This window comes from Salvelinus sp. IW2-2015, unplaced genomic scaffold, assembly GCF_002910315.2.
Source record: "Salvelinus sp. IW2-2015 unplaced genomic scaffold, ASM291031v2 Un_scaffold8000, whole genome shotgun sequence".
NCBI lineage: Eukaryota > Metazoa > Chordata > Actinopteri > Salmoniformes > Salmonidae > Salvelinus > Salvelinus sp. IW2-2015.
Genome location: NW_019949260.1, coordinates 1 through 11,747, shown reverse-complemented (window position 1 = coordinate 11,747; position 11,747 = coordinate 1). Strand labels below are relative to the sequence as shown.

Sequence of the window (11,747 nt, the reverse complement as noted above, 5' to 3'; positions counted from 1 at the left end):
TTTGTATCGGTCCCTAACCAAATAAACCATACATTAAAAAAATCTGAGCTAGTACAATACATTTTTGGTCGCTATTATAGTGTGAAAAGGGTATAACATACAAACACATTGTCTTCTCCTACACGGTTCCAGCATCTATGGTTAATGAGTAACCAGGCCAGTTTGGTTTGCTCAGCAGTGTGAAAAAGTTATTGGAATCAAAATTTGTCAAGCAMATTGTCATACTGTGGTAAACAATACTGTTATTTTGTGTAGACTACACTACTCAGCAGAAGTATACGTTTGTGACATGAAAGTGTTACCGTGACTCTTCATAGTGATATTAACTTGTAGATTTCTGACTCTATATTCCTTGGAATGACGCTTTATGTCAAGTATAAAGGAAAACGGACATTCCCAGCTTTGAAGGGTAAACGTTCATGCCTCCTCGACGCTAAGCTATTATTCGTCATTGTATCAGTTAATTTTAAATGTATGTGTTTGCTAATGTTTTTATTTATTCYATTGTTTATTTTTGCACTTCTGTTACTTTGCGTTGATGATTCCCGGTGAAGTGAATATCCATTCCAATGCTGAACAAAATAATTATTACTGCAAGTGTTTTAAAATCTATTTTGAGATGCATACGTGTATATGTTGTGGACCATATGATCTATTATCTGTGCAATAAAGAGATGTTATACAGGAGTGTTCGGTCAGTCAATCAGGACAGATTCAATACAAAATATTATTGAATCATTTGAATAAGTACATTGGAATGATACAATGTACATGTTTCAACATTGTTAATATAATTAACTACATTAAAGTRATTGAATCAATACTACTACAATATCTATGATTCCTCATTACATACACTTAAAGAAGTTACGTTTTAAAGTACACGTTAAACTAAGTACAAAACTTTGGCTTTGTGAACTCGTGTTGATTCTACTACATAAAGAGTGGTGCCCAGTTTTTCATGAACCGTTAGTGAAAGCCCTGTTATCTTCTGGCTGTGACACTCAGTGACTGCCTTCACCTTGCTCTCCTTTCTGGCGTCCTAGCAACAACCGCTAGCCGTGCAGGGAACAAGTAAACAAACTGGTTCATGTGACCTCAGTGAACTTGCCACCATTAGACGGCAGCTAAAACGGGTTACCACAGGGAGTGCAACATTTTCCACCCGTCAAAGTAAATAGAGCCAGAATGAAAAGTTATACAACTCTTGGTTTGGCACACAGATAAAGGTGAAATAATAAGTGCATCTAAAAATATGAATTTAATTAATTATAAAAGGACTAATCAATTTTCTAAGTGTCGTCATTGTGGAATCTTCAATTCTGTTTCCAAGTTTCTTTCAGGTCTCCATTCCAAAGTTTTCATGACCCACTTTGTGTCTTCAGGCTGTTGGGAAACACAGAGAGAAGAGGGGAAATCATGTATCTTTCAAGACCTCTTTATTCAGAGGAAACCAGAGAGAGAGGGGAAATCATGTATCTTCAAGAATCTTTATTCAGAGGAAACACAGAACACTTGTCTGACAGACTCCTTGATACAGCCATGACATCTGTCTCACTAAAAGACCCTCTATTGTAGGACGTGATCATGTGACTGACTCAACTGATAGGTCTTCACCATGATACATGAAGGATAGAGTCTGAATGACATGACACAAGAAGGATAGAATGACCATGAAGAATAGAGTCTGAATGACATGACACAACAGGATAGAGTCTGAATGACCATGACACAGACAGATAGAATACAGACAGATAGATCGAATGACATATCAAGACAGTAGAGTCTGAATGACCATGATACAAGACAGGAATATGAGTCTGAATGACCATGATACAAGACAGGATAGAGTCTGAATGACCATGATACAAGACAGGATAGAGTCTGAGACCATGATCAAGCAGATAGAACATGACACAGACAGGTAGAATGACCATGATACAGACAGGATAGAGTTGAATGACACGGCTTCATTTGAATTGACTTGAATATACAACAAATAAATACAACTCCCTCATTAACACTATGGTGGCTGACATATCAGAAATTGGGGCCTGTATACACAGCCTGAGTGCCAGTCTGTGTGCTATCATGCCAACTCACACAAACATTGTTGACAAGAGCACCAGATCTGGGACCAGGCTGTAGATACCAACAGATCATGGACCAGGCTATAGATACCAACAGATCTAGGACCAGGCTATAGATACCAACAGATCTGGGACCGGCTATAGATACCGCAGATCTGGGACCAGTTATACGATACCAACAGATCTGGGACCAGGCTATAGATACCAACAGATCTGGACCAGGCTATAGATCCAACAGATCTGAGACAGGCTATAGATACAAAGATCTGAGACCAGGCTATAGATACCAACAGATCTGAGACCAGGCTATAGATACCAACAGATCTGGGACCAGGCTATAGATACCAACAAGATCTGGGACCAGCTATAGATACCAACATCTGGGACACTAGATACCAACGTTGGGACCGCTATAGTACCAACAGATCTGGACCAGTATAGATACCAACAGATCTGGGACCAGCTATAATCAACAGATCTGGGACGGCTATAGATACCAACGATCTGGGACCAGGCTATAGTACAACAGATCTGGGACAGGCTATAGATCCAACAGATCTGGACCAGGCTATAGATACCAACAGATCTGGGACCAGGTTATTCAACACACATTTCTGACAGAAAAAGGCATTACATTTATTGATTGATTGTCATTACCTGTTCAATGCACAGCAGCAGCAGCAGCAGCAGCGGATCAGAACCAGGACAAAACAGCAGCAAACCATGCCTGAAAGGATCAAGATGGACAGTCAATTGTGTGCATGTGTGTGTGTGTGTGTGTGTGTGTGGGTGTGTGTGTGTTCCTACCGATGAAGATGAAGAGACAGCGAAGGAGGCGATGTCCCAGTCAGACTGGAACAGCTGTTTAGACTGCAATCTGGACACACGTCTGTAAACTGATCCTTAAACTCTGCCTGTAGGCTCCTCTGGTCCATGGCTATAGCTGGGCTAGAATTAGTCTCAGTCAGGGTAACACACTGGAGAAGAACAATATAGGGTTTATTATGATTATAAAATACAGGACACACTGGGAGAAGAGATGTGGTTCTAATATAGACTAACAGGTTTCTCTGGTCCATAACTGTAGCAGTCAGGGTTATACAGGACACACTGGGAGAAGAGACTGGTAATTCTCTATAACATCACAATGCACCTGACTGGCTGACTATGTCGGTCTATAAAGTAGGCCTAAATACAACTATGTCATTCATTGTATGGATCATGCTGCATTTTGAATGTCGCTCATAAATGGATCAGAGTTCAGCGTACCTGCTCTGCCCCAGACACAGTGCTTTTTTCTGATCACTTTTACATAGACTACGATGAGATACAGATCAACTAGCAAATACAGACTCTATGTTACATCTAAAAATGACTAGATTTGCTTTTAACTTCTTTAACACAAGACCAACATCATTATCGTTATGTTTGACTGACTGTAACATCTTGATGAATTACAGCCTCAGACTTTCACTTTTAAAGATTATTCCATGATTACCTATATATATATATATATAACTTGAACACAAATAATTACAATAAACTAATATTTTCGGTAGTAATCAAACACGTTTCTATATGTTTTTCCGAAGTTCATTGTACCTGTAACTCGAACAAGCTCCTGTTTTTTTTCTCTCTTCTTCCGGGTACCTGCCCGACTGACGCACCTGTCGCTGTGCGGGTCACTTGTGACTGATTTGCATGGGCGAGGGTAGGTCGTTTGAATCCTGCTTAATTTCTTCCAAGCAGGTCTAAAGGTGTATCGTGATCGTGGATATTGCCAGTCATTTCCACCATTGCTCTTGGCCATGTCTTTTCAAAGGAACTTTTATGATGTGACTTGAGGAAATAAAGTCAGAACAATTCATATGTGTGACGCATGTATATAAACTAGGATTTGTCATAGCTACATTTCTGTTTTCATTGAAGTAAATTATAAATTTATTTTTTCTATTAAGTAACCAGCTGATTTACCTAATTCAAGGAATAGCAATATTGTGTAAAGTTGAGTTGCGATCATATGATGTATTGTAGTAACATATTAGTTCCGTATGAGGCGCTGTTCTTTCCCGGCTCCTCATTTTCAGTTTTTCACCTCTGATGCATTGTTTACGTGGAAGTGAGTTTCGCTTCCGTTTCCGGGTTGTAGATCCTTCAGGTTGGCACTTCGCTTACTGTGAAGCTCAGCTGCGATGGCCGTGGTTCCTGCTCAATCTCTCCGGGTTTCGGATATCCGAGATCCGACGGTTCTGTTCGAGCGGTACAACACCGAGGAGATACGCGGCATCGAGCGGAATGTCCGCGGAGAAGTCGAGCACAAGAAGGAGGAACTTCGTCAGATGGTGGGCGAACGGTACCGCGATTTGATCGACGCCGCCGACACCAATCGGAAGGATGCGTCAGTGTTCGGAGAGCGTAGTTACGTCCATCCAGGACATGCACCGCTATTGCCACAAACTGAAACAGGGGAAAAGTTCCCCAAAGCAACAGCAAAGAAGAGTATATGGCTCCATTGTGAAGCTAGCGAGCTACGTTACTTGGTGGTGGTGTGGCTACTAGTTCTGTTGATTTAGATGGCAAACTGTTCTGCAGAATACCATTCCCTGATCCCTTCTGGACAGTTTATGATGTGTGATTAGACCCCGACAGTTCACCGCATTGTGAGATGAATGGTATATGTCAATGATGGGTATATCTGTGTGGGTTTCAATATCTACACGCTATGTCTCTGTCTGATTGTCTCTCTGCCTGTCCCTTTACTTATGTATGTAATGTAGCCTATCTTAGGCCAGCTCTCCCATCAAGTCCCAGGAGAAGTTCTACACCATGGCCTCTCAGATCAATCACTGTGTATCCCTGTGATTCTCTCTCTCTGTATTGTGTTTATAAACTCTCTCTCTCTCTCCACACCAGGTCCAGAGGCAGTCCCAGGAGAAGTTCTACACCATGGCCTCTCAGATCAAGCTGCTGCTGGAGATCCCAGAGAGGATCTGGAGTTCCATGGAGGCCTCTCAGTACCTGCAGGCAAAGACACMTKTTYCTAAGACAGTGGACTGTTAGCATTTCCCATAGGAAGACATGGCATACTTAGCCGTTGTTGCTAATACTATCTGGGCATGGCCAATGATCGATGATGTATGTAAACCCACATCATAGGGCATGGCTAATGCTAACGAGCTAACTCTTGGTTTAACGGACACTCCTGACCAGCCAACCAATATTTAATTTCAGAATTGGTTKAAATTAGGTTASGGTCAGTTTTATAGTTTGGMTAGTCGGGCTGTCAATGGGATGCTAGTCAGAAAAGCCCTTATAGCCTCTCCCTGGTTTACCACCCTCTTTGCTGCAGGCCACCCAGCTCTACCTGCTCTGCTGCCACCTGCACAGACAGCTCCACCTGGAGGCTGGAGGACCACAGTACAGCCCCGTCCTCGCTCGCTTCCCCATCCTGGTCAGGCAGGTGGCTGCTGCTGGACACTTCAGGTGAATGTCATCGTGATGTAATTTTAGATGAGGGAGCCGATTATCAAATCTGGATTTTCTTTGAAATTGAAGAGCCTACCGAGCAGGGCTAGGAGCACCACATTAAATTTAGGAGCACCACATTTAATTTAGGAGCACCACATTCAATTTAGGAGCACCAGAAAATATGTTTTAAATTGATTCAGATACAGCCTATATTGGTCCTATATTAATTCTATGTATTGCTGAAGCCCATGTTGAGTCCTAGATACCAATATGTAACACTGTAAAGACAGTTTATTATAAAAGATAAAATGTTGATACGAATACCCGTCATTGAAATTAAAGTCATTTTTTGAATATTACGTTTCTACATTGTGTAAAAGCACTATTTTCCTATTGAGATGCATTACATTGAATATGGTCCACTGTCTCTTTAAAAACGTCCGGTTTGTGATGATGACAAGCAAGAGATCTGTCATTCATTCATTGCTGCTTTGACCATTGATCTCCTGAAGAAGCTGTCCCTCTCTTTCTGTGCCCCACATGATTTGGAGACACTGGTAAAGTTACCAGGTTGTTAGCTAGCTAGCTAGCCAATGAGGTAACGTGACTGAACAAAGTGTAAACGAAATGGTTAATGATGCACATGTAGTTTTAGATCGGCCCACGACATGGTTATGAATGTAAAATGGCAATCCGCTATAGGAAGATAAAAAATATTGCCCTGTAATATGGTCAGATATTTTGACCTTGTTGGGCTAATGGTGCCACCATGACTCTAATGAATCTTAACTTTCTTCTGGGAAATTATTTTCCTAGTTCAAAATCCTGCTGAGCTAAAACAAAAAAAAGACTACATCTCTCTCTCTCTTCTTCTCCCCCTCTCCCAGGTCCACCATTTTGCTGGACAGTAAGTCAGTCCTGCGTGGTCGGGCGGTGTCCGACCAAGCCATCGCTGAGGCCCTAGTGTCCACCATGCTCCTAGAGGACAGCTCTCCACGTCAGGCTCTGGCTGACTTCCTGCTGGCTAGGAAGGCTCTAATCCAACAGCTACTCAACCAGCCACAACATGGTACTAGTATATACCACTGTACCACAATACAATACACACATACTTCCTACACATTACACATCCTACAACAATACTATACAACACAACACAATACAAACATCCTACAACACAATACGTAAACACAACATCCTACACAATAACAACAGAAAACACAACATTCACACATAATACAACACAACATCCTACACAAACACAATACACAACATCCTACACAACACAATACACACCACAATCCACATCCAACACAATACAACATCTTACACAACACAATACAACACATACAACATCCTAAACAACCAATAACACCACAATCCAACATCACACAATACATACAATCTACACAGTACAGACAAACAATACACACACAATACAACACAATAACAACAGAATACAACATCCTACACATACAATACACACCACAATACAACATCTACACAACACAATACACTACACAAGACAACATCCTACACAATACAACACACATCTATCCACCAACATCTCACCTTACGTAACACAAGACAATCTCCATACAGCTAGTCAACAGGCGACGCCCAACATGTTGTTAACCAAACCACAATACAACATATTACAGCCTTGACACTTCTACTCAAAGTCAACATGCCATGTTATCACAATTCCATCATGCTTGGATTGTTTGGGAAAACCATTTCATTTCCTCCTCTCTGTTAGTGGACTGTTGTGGTGTTTTGATGTGTGGTTCAGGTTGACAGCCGTGTCTGTGTGTGTCTCCAGGTGCTGGTATTAAGGCCCAGGTGTGTAGCCTGGTAGAGCTGCTGGTGACCACTCTGTACCAGGCCTACGCTGTCTTCTACGTCGCCCCAGAAGGGAGTCCTCGGCTGGGGGACGGAGGGCTGAGCTCCGGCCTCCTCTTCACCACTCTGGAGAACGTCACCTCCACCACACCTACAGGTACATTACCTACGATACCTTGCAAGAAATGGGTGAAGAAGAAAAAGTACTTTTATTTATTATTTAACTTTATTTAACCTTTATTTAACCTTTATTTAACCTTTAATTTAAACTAGGCAAGTCAGTTAAGATCAAATTCTTATTTACAATGACGGCCAACCTACTTCATCCCATGTTAGTCCCAACTGATCTGGAGCCCCTAACTTTGATAAGATGATCTAAGCGGTTATATTCGATTGTATAAGCAACATGGTAACAGCTCTACCTTGACCTTTTTGATTGGCCGGGTAGAATTTTTTCGCCATATTACATACACCTATCCAATCCTCTCTGAGGGATATTGACTTTCGACAATGGAGGATTTAAATACCAATTATAAACCGAGGAGTTTGGGTCCTGGATGCTGATGATCTGAGACAGTGTTTCAGCTGTGTGTATATCCAACAATATACCATGGGTATATTATAAAGACGCAAAAAGACTTGTTTACTGTTAGATGTTTGTTGGTAACCAGTTTATAATAGCATTAAGGACCTCGGGGGTTTGTGGTATATGGCCAATACACCACGACCCTGTAGGCCTTATTGCTTAATTATAGAACTGTTGACATCTCTGTGGTAATCTGTCCTTCCGGTCTCCCTGTGTCCCCTGTTGTCCCCTGTTGTCCAGGTAAAGGGAGGCGTGTCCTTCAGGAGGAGGTGAGTACAGGAAGCTGGTTCAAGTACCTCCCTTCCTCCATCGCTGAGTTCCAGCCCGCCCTCAGAACCCTGGCTCAGCCAATCAAGAGAGAGCAGCTCAGAGACACCCTACAGCAGTGGATCAACACGTAAGACATCATCCAATCAATGCCCTTTAATTTGCATATAGAAACAGCTGTGATTTATCATGTTGTATTATTTTCTCCCAGCTGTAACACAGTCAGCAGTCTGGTTAGGGGTGTTATCATGTTGTATTATTTCTCCCAGCTGTAACAGGGTAGCAGTCTGGTTAAGCGGTGATGCTGATGTTACCTCGAGTTAAACAGTCTACAGATGCTGTGTTAGCTGGGTATACATGTAGTCCAATTATCTGTCAGCTGTAATACAACATGATTATCTAACCGAACTGCTGACCTGTTACAGCTAGATAACAGATACACCCTACAGCTGGGTTGTAGTGGGAATATACTATACTAGACTGCTTAGCTAGAAATATACAATAACACTCTACAACTGCTACTTAACTGAAGTCACATGACCCTAAAGATTGACTTGTTACAGGGAGAACAACATGTAACACCCCTAACCAGATGCGATGTGTTAAGCTGGGAGAATTAACATATACCCTAAGTGGCTGCCTCAGCTGGAGATAATACAAGCACCTACAGATGCTGAGGTCACGGAGAATAAAGACCCCTACAGTGGACTTCCCTCAAGGACAGAAGTACACAAGCCCTGTACACTGGAGATTAACATGTAACACCTAACCAGACTTGTATGTGTCAGCGATAAGTGTTACAGGGTCAGAGGTGGTAGGGGTTATAACTTATCATGTTGTATATTTCTCCCAGCTGTAACAGGCAGAGTCTGTTAGGGTTATCATGTTTAGTTCCTGTAAAGAGCAGTCGTTAGGGGTGTTATCATGTTGTATTATTTCTCCCAGCTGTAACAGTCAGCAGCTGGTTAGGGTGTTATCATGTTGTATTATTTCTCCCAGCTGTAACAGGTCAGGCGTCTGGTTAGGGTGTTATCATGTTGTATTATTCTCCAGCTGTAACAAGTAGCAGCTGGTTAGGGTGTTATCATGTTGTATTATTTTCTCCCAGCTGTAACAGAGTCAGCAGTCTGGTTAGGGTGTTATCATGTTGTATTATTTCTCCCAGCTGTAACAGATCAGCAGGTCTGGTTAGGGTTGTTATTCATGTTGTATTATCTCCCAGCTGTAACAGGGTCAGCAGTCTGGTTAGGGTGTTATCATGTTTTGTATTTTCTCCCAGCTGTTAACGAGTCAGCAGTCTGGTTAGGGTTGTTATCATGTTGTATTATTTCTCCCAGCTGTAACAGGGTCAGCAGTCTGGTTAGGAGTGTTATCATGTTGTTTATTTCTCCCAGCTGTAACAGAGTCAGCAGTCTGGTTAGGGTTGTTATCATGTTGTATTATTTCTCCCAGGTGTAACAGAGTCAGCAGTCTGGTTAGGGGGTTATCATGTGTTTATTTCTCCCAGCTGTAACAGGTCAGCAGTCTGGTTAGGGTTGTTATCATGTTGTATTATTTCCCAGCTGTAACAGAGTCAGCAGTCTGGTTAGGGGTGTTATCATGTATTTTTCTCCAGCTGTAACAGAGTCAGCATCTGGTTAGGGGTGTTATCATGTTGTTTTATTTCTCCCCAGCTGTAACAGGGTAGGCAGTTTGGTTAGGGTGTTTATCATGTTGTTTTATTCTCCCAGCTGTAAGGAAGACATCTGTAATTGGTGTCAGCAGTCTGCTGTCTATGTGAACAGTCTGAAGGGCCTAGCCTCCATCAGAGATGCTGTGTGGGACCTCCTCTCCACCGACTCCATCAGTCAACACTGGAGCTTCATCTGCCAGCGGCTGTTAGAGCGCCCTACGCTGTGGGAGGACTTCCTACAGCAAGCTCTTCCTACAACGCCTGCAGGTAACTAGGAATCTCCCGTTTCCAGGACACAGATTAAAGCTAGTCTAATCTAGGCTTAGATTAACGAGACCCAGGCCTCGTCCCAGGCTCGTCCCCAGGCCTCGTCCCCAGGCCTCGTCCCCAGGCCTCGTCCCCAGGCCGTTGATTGTGACGCTTGGAAGGAAGTGTGTGTAGTGCACGACATTAGTCCTGGAGGAAGTAGCACCTTCTATAGAGAACCTCTGTTTGACCAGCATTAGTCCTGGAGGAAGTAGCACCTTCTATGGAGAATCTCTGTTGACCAGACATAGTCCTGGAGGAAGTAGCACCTTATATGGAGAATCTCTGTTGACCAGGCGTTCAGTCCAGGACTAATCTGTGTCCGTGGTATAAAATTAGAAAGGAGCGCTGACAGTTGAGCTGTTGTTGTTAATATTATTGTCTCTTGTCGTGTGTATTCTATACACTCTGCTCCTCTCAGTACATTGAAACTGTTCCCATTCAGACAGTGTGAACCTTTTTAGAAACAGGACAACAGGTTTAACCTGCTGATTTAACTAGCTAGTAGCTACAGCTGACCTTCTGTCTTCTAGCTATCTAGTAAACTAATTCTCCTCTCCAGAAATACTTCTAATCTGCTCACTGTATGGTTTCCTCTCCTTCTGCTCTCTCTCTCCTTTTCCTGTCACTCTCTCATCTCCTTTTCTACCCCACCCCCCCTCTTCCATCTTCCTACCTCCTTTCTATCTCTCCCCTTCTCTCTATCTTCCGCTCCCTTAATTCTCCCGTTCTCCATCTCCCCCTCTTCTTCCATTCTCTCCCCCAGGCGATCACCCCAGGAGGGATTACAGAGACCCATCTCCACCAGCTGCAGACAGCTTCCTCTCCTCTGCCCTTCGAGATCTTAGAGGGGCCAAGCCCACCCCTCCAGCCCCGGTCCACCAGGCTCCAGCCCTCCCCTCCCCAGCCGAGGGGCCTCTCTACGAGGCAGACGTGCCTCCTTTCCTGTGGTCCGAGGCCCAGGGGGACCTACTGAGCCGACGGCGGCCCTGGGTCAGTGGTATCCCACGGGGCCACAGCACACGGAGCGGCCTGGCCATGAAGACGTCAGGCCCTGACACCCTGTGTCCAGCACTCTTCTGTTCATCAACTGGATGCTGCTCTTCAGAGACAGACTGGACGACCTTGCAGCACTACCTGCCCTCTGATAACACAGGTAGGGAGACAGATGGATGACCTGCCTCTGATAACACAGGTAGGGAGACAGATGGACTACCTGCCCTCTGATAACACAGGTAGGGAGACAGATGGATGACCTGTCCTCTGATAACACAGTAGGGAGACAGATGGAGACCTGCAGCACTACCTGCCCTCTGATAACACAGGTAGGGAGACAGTGGATGACCTGCAAGCACTACCTGCCCTCTGATAACACAGGTAGGAGACAGATGGACTACCTGCCCTCTGATAACACAGGTAGGGAGACAGATTGGACTACCGCCCTCTGATATAACACAGGTAGGGAGACAGATGGATGACCTGCCCTCTGATAACACCAGTAGGGAGGGACAGATGG

General features: G+C 43.6%; 1 protein-coding gene across 1 annotated transcript; it reads left to right on the top strand.

Moving 5' to 3' along the window:
- The first annotated feature begins 4,406 nt into the window (after window positions 1–4,406).
- cog1 (component of oligomeric golgi complex 1) lies at window positions 4,407–11,540 on the top strand. Its single transcript, XM_070442337.1, has 8 exons — window positions 4,407–4,590; window positions 5,004–5,114; window positions 5,440–5,573; window positions 6,446–6,627; window positions 7,381–7,557; window positions 8,227–8,383; window positions 9,984–10,192; window positions 10,998–11,540. The coding sequence occupies exons 2-8, from the start codon at window positions 5,037–5,039 to the stop codon at window positions 11,405–11,407; spliced, it is 1,347 nt and encodes a 448-aa protein (XP_070298438.1). The 5' UTR covers window positions 4,407–4,590; window positions 5,004–5,036; the 3' UTR covers window positions 11,408–11,540.
- Window positions 11,541–11,747: the final 207 nt, after the last annotated feature.